Source organism: Panicum hallii, chromosome 5 (assembly GCF_002211085.1).
Source record: "Panicum hallii strain FIL2 chromosome 5, PHallii_v3.1, whole genome shotgun sequence".
In the NCBI taxonomy this organism is placed as follows: Eukaryota; Viridiplantae; Streptophyta; class Magnoliopsida; order Poales; family Poaceae; genus Panicum; species Panicum hallii.
This window is the reverse complement of record NC_038046.1, coordinates 54,250,455-54,262,464: the sequence shown is the minus strand read 5'-3', so window position 1 is coordinate 54,262,464 and position 12,010 is coordinate 54,250,455. Positions and strand designations below refer to the sequence as shown.

The window sequence follows — 12,010 nt, the reverse complement described above, 5'->3', positions numbered from 1 at the left end:
ACGGCCAAGATACCCCCACGCGCGCGCCAGGTGCCTAGGATGATGGCTCTGCCTCCCGACATGGCCACCGTGCTAGATTTGTTCTTTGACCTCCAAGGCTGCAGCCACCACCAGGTTACACTACAAAATCAAAACCAAAAGGCATAGATGCTGGTAGTAATAATCAAATCTCGCAGTTGAGATGCCGACCATGATGATGGCATTATACCAAAACCCCAGGCGATGGAACGCATATCGCATATGGGCTTACCTCGTAATGCAAGTCACTTGACCCAGGGCCTGTCTGCTGCCCGGCCTCCTCCCCTCCATCATCATCACCCACCTCTCGTCGCCCAAACAGTTCGCCGATCGATCTCGCTTTGTACTAAGAAGATCGCTTGCTTCTGGCTTTTCCTCACGTCATTTTCTCATCTTTATCTCACGTTGGGCCCCATGCATGCGCCATGCCCATCTCTCTCCCTCTCGCGCCTCCAGCTTTACGGAACCCTATAAGCAGAAGCTAGCAGCTTTGCGTCCTTCCCCACCGATGATCTCTCTCCATTCCACCTCGCACCGCCACTTTCCTCTCGAGCAGACAAAGCACGCGGCGCGCGGCTGGTCGCCGTGCCGATCCGTGCCCGTTGGGCGCCGTGTCCGATCCGCCGATCCGTCTCTTTAGCCAGAGCCCGGAGAGAGCCGGAGCTTCCTGCCCCAGCAGCGCCTCTCTCTGTATTCTGGAAGAATCAGGGCTCTCCGTCTCGGTAGATGCGCAATGCGAGCGGCAGCTTCTGGTGCTCCACCGTGGCGGTGCTGCAGCAAGTGCTTGGCCCGCAGGATGCTCCTCATGGCCTCGCCGGCCTGCAGCTGATGCAGCGGCTTGGTGCCGCTTCGCCCGGCGGCACGGGAAGGGACGGCGCGATGCCGCCGGTGCCCGCACCGCCGCCTCTCCTCTTCCGTGCCCTCGCGTCGCTCAACCTTCTCCTCCTCGTCGGCTACCTCCTGCTCGTCCTCCTCGCCAAGCTCTTCGCGCGCCTGCACCTCAGGGCCACCGCCAAGGACCACACGACGAGGTAACTGCATGCCCGGCTGCACGACCACCATCCCAGAGAGGTCTTCGACATTTGTTTTGCATCGCGCGCTGACATTTTTGTTTGTTGGTCGCGTACGTTGTAGCGGTTGGTATCATGGCTGCGACGACAACCGCGCGGAGGCAGCCACCGACGCGGAGGACGCTGCCGCCGACGACGTCGTCGAAGGGCACCGAGCGGACACGCTGTTCTGGTTCGACGAGGCCGTGTTCGAGGACACCGCCCTGCTGCTTGGCGGTGAAGGAAAGGATCACCTGTACGCGACGACCGCCGCCGCCGCTGCACGTTGCTTGCAGGAGGTGGAGAGCACCTTTCCCGTGGAGGAATCCGCCCCCCGCATCTCGCCGGGCAACCAGGACCACCGTGTCGATGCTGAGGCGGCTGAGCCGAAGCAGCAGGTGCAGGAGGAGGCCAAGGGCGGCGTCGCCGTCGATGTCCCTATGGTTGTCCCGGAACAGAGGAATAATGTCCCGTTGGTCACGTCACCGGAGAAGAATGTTTCCGTTGAAGGTAAAAAATTCTCCTAGATACTCGATCCTTTTCTGCTTCTTATTCTGATCTTTATTCCTTTCAGCTTGATCACATCTGATACTCTGTTCCCGGCACTAACGCTAACTAATTAACTGGTTGCAGGGAAGAAGGAAAGCAGCAGCAGAGAAGAAGACGCTCGCCGCGACACCGGCCACGACGGCCGTGCGGGCGAGGAGGACCATGCGGCGAAGAGCATTTCTGGAGGCCAGCACGACGTCAAGCTGTTCGTGAACAGCCGCGCGCTGGCCGACACCAGGAAGCTCCTGCTGGAGGGCGTGGTGGCCGGCGGCAAAGGAGGAGGAGGGGGAGCGCAGCTGCAGGACGACAAGGACCGGAACGGGGACAGCAGCCGGTTCGGCGCGTCGACGCTGGCGAGCGAGTCGACGTCCAAGAGCTCGGTGGAGTGGCGGAGCTCGACGGTGACCAAGGACTCGGAGACGGAGTACCCCTTCTCGTCGTCGTCCCGGCGGAGCTCCGCGCGGTGGGAGTCGTACACGCTCTTCCGCAAGTACGACGAGGACATGGTCTACTTCCACCGGGTCGGCGCCCAGAAGCTCACCGAAACAGGTAACCAGGAAATGTTTTTTTCTTGAAAAACTATAGCGATCTTTTGATTTGTTCATAGATCAATCATCAATACTAGTAAACATTCGCAGGGTATCATTAGCACTCATTGCCTTGGACTAATTTCCTTGACAAAAAGCTTAGATGGCCCGTAATTCCTGTAATCTGCGACGCTTTCGTCGACATGTGGGCTCAATCAAGAACATTATTTACACATTTCCTGATACACGTAATCTAATCCTACAATCCTAACTACTGTACTTGCTACTACTACTAAAAGAGTTTATGCTCCTGTTTACTTTAATCAAATGCAACACTCTAAGCATACTTCCTCGTGATAAAATACGTGCTTAGACACGGTCCCTAGAAAAACACTCGAAGCATACTTGCATCGATGCACGCAGGTGTGTGACGATTTCTTATCTGTGCTTGGCATTTCTGCTGCAGAGTCGTTCAGGTCCATCAAGTACCAGCCGAGGTCGATGTCGGAGCGCATCGTGCAGAAGCTGACGCCCAAGCCGAGCGCCCCGATCGGGCTGCGGGACCCGTACCCTGACCTGGAGCGCGCGTACGTGGCGCAGGTGTGCCTCACCTGGGAGGCCCTCAACTGGAACTACACCAGCTTCCGGCGGCACAACGGCGGCGACGGCAACATCGCGGCGCGGTGCTGCCCGGCGCGCGTGGCGCAGGAGTTCCAGCAGTTCCAGGTGCTGCTCCACCGCTTCATCGAGAACGAGCCCTACGAGTACGGCCGCCGCCCCGAGGTGTACGCCCGGATGAAGAACTCCACGCCCAAGCTGCTCCTGGTGCCCGAGTTCAGAGGTTGCGCTTGCTGCTGGTGACTGTCTGAATTTCTAATCGACCGATCGTTTGGAAATGGTTGCTGATGGTGACCGATGTGCAGACGAGGAGGACGAGAAGGACGACCTGATCTCGGCGGTGCAGTTCCTGCTCATACTGGAGGAGTCGATCAGGACGTTCATGACGTTCCTCCGCGCCGACAAGAGGAGCCACTACGAGATGTTCAGAGAGATGGTGAAGCGGCGGTCGAGCGCCGTGGACCAGACTCTGGTCATCGCCCTCAAGAGAGCCAACAAGAGAGTGAGTCATCTACACACATTTTATGAGTACTAACCACTGGCCAAAACCAATCCATGTTTGAAGCAAATTTCGATCAAAATTTGTCGTTCCTGGCTGCACATATGAATTGATGCACCGACTGTTGGTTCTTCAGAAGAAGAGCCGGCTCAAGGACCTGACGCGGCCGCGGCGGTGCCTGAAGCGGACGAAGCTGCGGGAGGAGGAGGAGCTGTCGATCCTGCTGGGCCTGATCGACCTCAAGGTGGTGGCGCGGGTGCTGCGCATGCCGGAGGTCACCGACCAGCAGCTGCACTGGTGCGAGGAGAAGATGAACAGGGTGCGCGTCGATCTGGAGGGCCGGATGCAGCGAGACCCTTCGCCTCTCTTCTACCCTGCACACTGACAGGGGCACGCCGGCTGCTGCTGCTGCTGGACAAATCTTCCTGCTCCTCTTTTCCTTTTCTTTTCTGCATCTTCTTTTCTTGATGGTATGCAGGGTCGAGCAAAGATAAAGTTGCATTGCGTAGACATGAGAGTATGCATGGCACTACTTAGCCTCATCTGCTAGTAGCACTGTAAAAAGAGGTCAGAGATGACGTCACTGTAAAGGCACATACTATATGCAAATAGATAATAAATATATAAATAAGATCACCCACATCTCGTAATCGGGCGCATGTGGCAGCCGAGAACAATGAACATAGCTAGGAACTTTAGAGAGGTGTGGATCGAGTGAGCGTGACGGGTCATGGCGTGTACTAGTATTCATATGCCTCCGCGACACGCCGCCCGTGCATTGCATGGAAAGCAAAAGGGCTGAGGTGGTGAGGATGGAGACAAGCACGGCTTTGACGCCACCGTGCTTTCGAATTCGATCGCTTTGCTTTTTCCCGTGCGTTTCTGCTTTACGGGGCCTTGGATAGATCGGATCACGCACAGGCACACAGGATGGGATGGTGTATGAGATCTGCAAAACCAAGTGACAAATGCCAGGATAGCTTGGGTTTTGCCTCAACGTTTCTGGATAACCGCACCATCCGTCGTCGTCCTCCTTTTGCTCTAGATGCTCTCGTGGATTCAATGTCATCCGGAAAAGCGCTCTTGCAAACTTATCTTCCTCGGCATTTTGTTTGCACATTCAAAAGGAGAATGCACCCATTAAAGGTCAAACATACCAAAGATCGTTTGGCTGGCAACTGAAGCTAGCTAGCATGCACTTTATGAAACATCTGGATAGATTTTTTTTTGAAAAAAAAACACAAGCAACTTGCAACTTATCATCGCACAATATCTACTAGGGGGTTCAATATTTATTCAATCTTTGGGCGAAAGAATATGTGTTTGAGCTAGATTTGGACATGCTTATCAGCGCTGAAAAAAGAAAAGGGATATTTCCTATTCGAAAAAGGAGAGATTTAGTAATAATCTATATCTACATATGTCTTTGGCTCATTGCAAAGAAAAACTCGTACGTGTTAGGTTGCTACAGTGTCGCATAGATAAAGAGCAAGGACTGGTAAGTGAATGGACCCAAATAGAACATGCATGCCATGGTGCTCTTGCTTTTGGTAAAGATAGGCGCAGTCAGAAAGTGGTTCTCCACTGTAACAAGTCAAAAGGAAGTTGGGGAAAAGCAAGTGATAAACAAAGATGCCACGGTACGGTGTCTTATTTGGGCTGGGGCTGCAACGATCGTTTGATATGGTCCGAGCCTTTGTATAGCAAGGACGATGTGATATAGCTTTCAAAAAAAAAGGACGATGTGATACCCCGAAAGCCCACTAATATATACGACGGCCCAATAAGGTCTTCCAATCATATATCACCACTGTAAGCCCTAATATATAAGGCGCAACCGCTTTTTATTCAAGTCCTATAATATAAGGCGCGCTCTCTGTATGTACGTACATCGTTGGAGTAGTACTAATGTTGATAGAGAAAATTAAATATGTTTCTTGATCTTTGAACCAAAGGTGGTTACGGCTTACGTACTGGAGCGAAGGGAGTAGTAATTAATGGAAAGATGGAAGAAGTTCCTTGTCAAAACAGAAAATAAAAAGAAAACGGAGTTCGCCTAAAATTGGAAAGATACATGAACTTTGGTGAAACTAGATCGCAAACCCTATCTTAAGATCTTCAATAAAGACCTTGTCGGAGCACATTCTTTTAGGCATGCAGTGGGAGGCATCAGAGATCAGACCAACTTACAGGTTACTCAACACTAAGCGGTGGCAATCACAATATCACACGTATTCATGATAACATTTTTTTTGAGGTGAATATTCGTGATAACATAAACAGTCCAAGAAAGTAAACAGCAACCTCCATGTTTGAAAGGAAGGAATTAGTAACCAATCCTATTACTAAAAAAATCTCCATCCTTGAGAGGCGAAAATCTACATAATTGTTGTGTTCTAGTGTTCGGCGTGCCACTATTATCTTCTCGTCCTGTTCTCTTCACTCCTCTGAAACAACAGCCAATACTAAAGCCTTTAAGTTTCCTTAAAGAATACTACCTCCATCCTAAATTATAATTTATTTTAACTTTTATAGATACATATATTTTGCTATGCATCTACATGTAAACAATATCTAGATACATAGAAAAAATTATGTGTCTAAAAACTAAAAAGATCTGTAATCTGGGATGGAGGAAATACATAAGATTTAGGCTCATCATAAATAGATGCTCCTACCATCACTTGAGAGTTCAATGTTTTAGGATTGGAGTTGCCTATAGTTTGCAATCCTGCATGAGTTAAGAATGCATGAAAATTTTCAAGGAAGCGTTTGGATGCACCGTAAGAAAAACATTGTAATTAAAAAGAGATGGATAAATACATAAAAGAAAGTTCTCAAAAGGTTGGATTGTCTCTATAATTCCTACGGATTGAACCACTCCATATTAATTTGTAGGATTTCATGATGGACAATTCTTTGTTCTAAGGAGCCATATAGGAAAAACTCATATACGATTCAAATCCTAAAAATTTCTCCACGAAACATGGTATCCTGGCCTGGGACGCATGGTATGGGCTTCTTTTTCCTCAACAACAGGAGCTGGGAGAGTTGAAGTACTGTACTTCAGCTCAAGGGAAAGATTCCTCCTTACCATTGCAATTCCTCCTCTCTTTTTCTCAGCATTTTCTTAGGGCCTGTTTGGGACTGCTCACTTCAAATTTTGCTGCTCAGCTTCCAATATCTCAAGCCAAACACCCACAGCTTCACCTGCTCAGCTTTATAAAAAATGGTGAAATTGGCCTCAACTTCACAAATTTCTTGAAGCAGCAAAATAGGTACTTCACAGATTGACGTTTTATACCTCCTCATGAAGTTGGAGGGTATTTACCCACTCTGCCATCGATTACACAGCAAAAAACGAAACGTTTTTCTCCTTCTATTTTCCAGACCTGAGCGCTACTTGCCTTTCTTCCTCCCGTGTCCTGCCTTTCTTCCTCCCCTGGACACAACTGACTGCAACCCTAGGGCAGGGCCCTGTCAGCCGCCAGCAGATCCTGCCCCATGGAGCTCGCCGGCGACCTCCCTGCGACTCCAATTGCCAGATCCGGCGGCGAGGTATTTTCCTCCACCGATGTCGGCTTGGATCCTCCCTCCCAACCTGTTGCTCCCTCCCTGTCTCCAAATGTCGCCCCAACGCCTCCGGTTCGAGCTGGCCTGCCCCCGGCGCCCAGGGTCGGCCTCTCCCAAGGCGGCGCAACCAGGGGTGGCGCGACCAGGCTCGTGGCACCCATGGCCGGCGCGACCAAGCCTCTGGCACCCAGGGCCTTGGCACCTAGGGGCGGCACATCCAAGGGCAGCACGTCCAGGGCCATGGCGCCTAGGGCCGGTGCATACAGGGGAAGCACAGCTGCCAGGGGTGGCGCGGCTGCCCCCGACGTCGAAGACTTGGCCGCTACTGAGGGCCCTATTGCTGCTACACGCCGTATCTCTTCAAAAGCGGTATAAATTTTTCTAAACTATTGTTTCTTCGTGTGAATGATTGTTGTAGAGAATCAATTAGATAGATACCGATTGCTTGAAAAGCTTGTTGTGGAAATATTTACTAGGGTGATCAAATGGATTGGACCGATGATTACAATAGCATTATATGTGAATTGATGCGAGAACAAGTAAAAAATGGAAATAGGCCCAATACACATCTGAACACACTAGGTTACACTGAGGTATCTGACAGGTTTTTCCAAATGACCGGAATCGAGTTAACCAAGACACAGTTAAAGAACAAGTGGGATAGGTTGAAGGTTGAAGGGTGATTGGACAATTTGGCAAAAGTTAATGCGGATGCAAACAGGAGTAGGATGGGATGCTGAAAAGGGAGTGATTTGCATGGACAATGAGTGGTGGAAAAAGGCAAAAAAGGTTAGTGTTTTTTCATTAACAATTTGATGACACTTTGTATTTATTCTTGCTAATCTCGTTGTTGTTTTGTTACTGGATTTTACAGGATATTCCAGGTTGTGGCAAGTTTAGGAAGAAAGCATTGCAAAACCAAGAATGTCTTAGAGAAATGTTCGGTGATATTTCTAGTGATGAAACTGACCATTGGAATCCAATGACTGACAACCCAATTGTACCTGAAAGCCAACAAGACCTGATTAACGTTGACAGTGGTGATGTGGAAGAAGAGGAGGAGCATCAAGACATGGTTCATGATTGGAACTATTCCCCAGAGGAAGAAGAGTTAGGGGTCCAAGAGGTCTCTCCTAGCATTGCTAATCAAAAGAAAAGAGCTTTGTTATCCTAGAAATACCCAAGAAGCCTAAGTCAAGCACGGCTCTTCTTATTCAAGATCAAATTACAAAGATTGCTGAATCAACCTCCTCTTTTACATCCAAAAAGCAAGGCGAGGTTACAATTTCAGAAATAATGGATCTTGTCTTGGATTGTGGGGCAGATTATGGTAGCAATGAGCACGACATTGCTACCCAATTGTTTGTGAAAAAGGACCAAAGAGAAATGTTTTTAACCCTCCCTACTAGAGAGATTAGGTTCAGCTGGCTTACAAGAAGATTCAATGACAAGTATGGAAATTGGGGATGTTGTGCGTTTCAGCTTATTTCTATGTATCCTTCACATTATTTGTCCAATTTTAGTTTATTTGCATGTCCAATTTTAGTTTATTTGCACTAGAACATGTCTATGTATTCTTGACATTGTTTGTTCAATTTCAGCTTATTTGAACTAGAATTTATCTATATATTTTTGTGATTACTTGTCCAATTTCAGCTTATTTGAACTAGAATTTATCTATGTATCTTTATGATTATTTGTCCAATTTCAGCTTATTTGAACTAGAATGTGTCTATGTATACTTGCAGATGTTTGAAAGTGAGAGTGAGAGCAGATGTGGGAAAACTGGGATACCTACTCAAAATATCCTTCCAATTTGTGACTTCGACATGAGGTTTACATATGTGGGGCAAGTGGGATCTATGCATGATACGAGTGTGTTGTATAATGCAATGAAAGTAGACCACAAGTTCTTTCCACATCCTCCAAAAGGTAACTTGAACATTATTTCCGACTCTTGTTTCATTTCTATACCTTGAACTAATTTGTTGATGCGGGTTATCCTAATCGTTGTCATTGTCCTAATCGTATTGGTTACATAGGCAAATACTACGTTGTTGATGCGGGTTATCCTAATCGTATTGGCTACCTAGTACCTTATAAGGGTGAGAGATATCATTTACCGGATGGCATAGAGGTATGGAACCAAAAACACCTAAGAAAAAGTTCAATCGCATTCATTCATCCATCCGCAATGTTATTGAGAGGTCATTTGAAATATGGAAAATGAAGTGGCCAATTCTCTATAAGATGCCGATCTATCCTATGTGGAAGCAAAAAATGATAGTTGTCGCAACTATGGTACTTAACAATTTTATTCGTGAGCATAATAGTGGTGATTTGGACTTTGATCGTGTGGAACGTGACGAAAATTACGAGCCTACAATACCGGAAAGGTATAACAAATACACGGTGCCGTCGGATGGATCTACTACATTACCTAACGCGCCAACTATGGACGTTTTTCGTGATGAATTGGCGACGGCTCTCGCTCTAGGTTGGAATAATGGTAATATGAATTGAGGCTATGTAATGGTAGTATGGATTGATGAGACTTGAATATTTATGTAATGGTAGTAATGGATTGAGACACAAATATTTATGTAATGGTACTAATGGTTCGGAATATTTTTATTATTTGTACTCAAAAATTATGGTGTTAAGTTCGTTAGGTTTCATTTTATTACTTTAGTATTGTCAAAAATATCGTAAAAAAACACTCTCCATTACCAAATGTATCAATACATCAATTTAAGGGTATAAAGGACAATTCCTACTAAAATCTCACATTCATGAAGCTAGAGTTGGGCTGTAAGCCAAACACTTTAAAAAATTTCAGCAATTTTAAAAGTGAGCTGCTCTGTGGTGAAGTTCGTGAAGCTGAACTGCGTTTCGTGAAGCGGAGCAGTACCAAACAGGACCTTAATCTTATCCAAGCATAGCAAACAAATCCTGAGGCAGGACGCGCTGATCCCCCACCCAAACCGCGTGCTTAAACCGACAATCTGTCGCCCGTGTCAAGGGATTTGTCCCCTTGTTCGAGTACCGGACGCGAGCACTGTACTGCAGTACTAGTCGAGTCACCGGCCGGGCACCCGGCTAGCTCCTAGCTAGACTCCTAGTTCCCCTGCCATGGCGTCGCACACATAGGTTGTCACCGGCCATAGCCTGATTGACAGCACACAAAGTGGCTGCCACCCTACGACCGATCTGATCGCTGTGCCTCTGCCCCTGGTGTTAATTTCAAGACGGGCCATGCATCCATGCATGTACTACACACTACCAGCTACCAGCAGCCAGCAGCCAGCAGCCAGCAGAAAGAGGCCGGCGACTTGATCCAGCTCCAGCCTCCAGCAACGCATCGCTGCCGTCTGCATGCCGACGCTGCTGCACGCATCTGATGGCCAGATGGGATGGATACACGCACGGGACCCACTGCCAGTCCCAGCTGCATTGCATGCATGTCTCTCCAGCTGCTTCTTTTTTATGGAAGTAGAAGTACACACATGGTGGCACCAGCCGCCAGCCGGGCCCCACTGGCTAGACTAACCACTGAGCCAAATAGCCAGTGCAAATTTGAATTTGTGTTTTTTTCTTCTGGGGGAGGGGGGAGCAGTGGTTTGAAAAAGACAGACCAGGGTCGACTTGTCATGCAAGTACTACGCCTGTACGATGAGTAGCTATGGCACCTCACAGTTTGCTCTGTCGCCTCTTTCCTTGACGACAACACAAGTCTTTTCGCACATTGGCAATGTCGTCCTCTCGTATATACGCATTTCCCCGTCCTTTCTTTTACCAACAAATTTTCTTTCTGCTACTAAAAGATTTTAAGATTTTGAATTTAGGCCCCGTGATGCGGCCATCCGATTGTTTTCAGCGTATGGCTTGTTACATACCACTCAGTAGGGCCCATATCGATTGGGTCCAAGGGACTATTTAAAATGATGGAGTTTTGGAGATTTATTGAGCGAAAGTTTGCAAAGTTTTCATGGAACACTAATCCATGGAAGAAAAATTTCTCTTAATTATGAACCAACAATGGCTAAGTGTAGGTCGTGTTAGTGAGGGGTGGCTACTTCCTTTAGCTCACAGGTATATACCTCCGCATGTAAACAAAAATTAGTTTAGGAAAAAAATTATTTTTTAACTATTTTGAATAACACACTTTGTCCGCTTGACACCCTATTTAAAACTTCAACTCATTTGATCCGAAACCATCAAATTGGACCGACTCACCCTAGACCATTAAATCGCCCATCAAAATCTATGTTGCAAATTACTTTAAGAATTTTCATTCATTTTATATCAAGGGTTAAAGAAGTATCAGATGTTCCAAATGGATAAATTGAAAGATAAATTAAAGTATGATGCCAAAAATTCAACCACAAAACACAATCGGTACAAGGGGAAAAATGGAAATTTTCATTGTATTTAAATTCGATAAATTGAAATAGTTCGTGAGAATTAAATGAGCTGATGATACTTTGTCGAGGGTTTAAGCGGACAAACTGAATAGTTGAGGTAGTAAAATAGATGTTGCCCTTTATGGTTAAAACTGGTGCAGCAAAGCATGATTTGGGCTTGAGCCTATATATCTATTATATTCTTTTTACTTGACAAAACTTATTATATTACTATTGGGCAACAGGTTTAGACTGAAACAAACAGCATACTATTGGGCAAAGCCTCTTTTGTTGCTACTGTTTCCTTCTTTCTGGTTTCATCCTCATTCTTTCTTGCGGTCCTATCCCTTTTCTCTGTTTCCCTGTTCGAGTGCGATCTGAGGCCTTGTATCCATGCGCTTGGATCTTTGTTCTTGTTAATATGCGTGCCAAATGGGGGCGCACAGCAGCTAAAGATCAAAAGGGTGTCGAAGACAGCAGAGAAGGCTATCGAAGCTAAGCTTAGGGTTGGCCAGGGCTACAAGCTGCTTGCTCTCGTAGCTGGCCTGTCGTCCATGCATGCTTTGGCAGCGTAAACGCCTAAACTTTGCACTCTGCAAAGGTCTCGACGCTTCCTTTATTTTTGCAAAGAGGAGGGAGGGAGAGAGGGGAATATTGAGAGAGAGAGAGAGAGAGAGAGAGAGAGAGAGAGAGAGATGTTCAGGTTGATGAGGCTGTATGCTTCTCATGGATGCAGGTCCTTGTTGATTAAAGTGGCTGTGCACGGTAGTAGGA

The 12,010-nt window shown here is 47.2% G+C and overlaps 1 protein-coding gene and 1 pseudogene across 2 annotated transcripts; both read left to right on the top strand.

Annotated features, from left to right (window-relative positions):
• The first annotated feature begins 491 nt into the window (after nt 1-491).
• On the top strand, nt 492-3,896 carry LOC112891612. 2 transcript variants are annotated; one of them, XM_025958515.1, is made up of 6 exons: nt 492-1,049; nt 1,153-1,577; nt 1,701-2,165; nt 2,610-2,984; nt 3,067-3,263; nt 3,397-3,896. In XM_025958515.1, exons 1-6 carry the CDS (start codon nt 745-747, stop codon nt 3,643-3,645), a joined length of 2,016 nt encoding a protein of 671 aa, XP_025814300.1. In that variant the 5' UTR covers nt 492-744; the 3' UTR covers nt 3,646-3,896. The 2 variants fall into 2 exon arrangements, with proteins under 2 accessions (XP_025814300.1, XP_025814301.1); XM_025958516.1 differs by having other exon boundaries at nt 493-1,049; nt 1,156-1,577.
• Nucleotides 3,897-7,318: 3,422 nt separating this feature from the next.
• On the top strand, nt 7,319-8,448 carry LOC112892798 (annotated as a pseudogene).
• The last annotated feature ends 3,562 nt before the right edge of the window (nt 8,449-12,010 follow it).

Bases quoted from the DNA above. Each gene is read 5' to 3' on its own strand.
- LOC112891612 (XM_025958515.1), top strand. From the start codon at position 745: ATGCGCAATGCGAGCGGCAGCTTCTGGTGCTCCACCGTGGCGGTGCTG. The intron at 2,166-2,609 runs GTAACCAGGAAA...TTTCTGCTGCAG, and splicing joins CCAGAAGCTCACCGAAACAG to AGTCGTTCAGGTCCATCAAG. The intron at 3,264-3,396 runs GTGAGTCATCTA...TTGGTTCTTCAG, and splicing joins TCAAGAGAGCCAACAAGAGA to AAGAAGAGCCGGCTCAAGGA.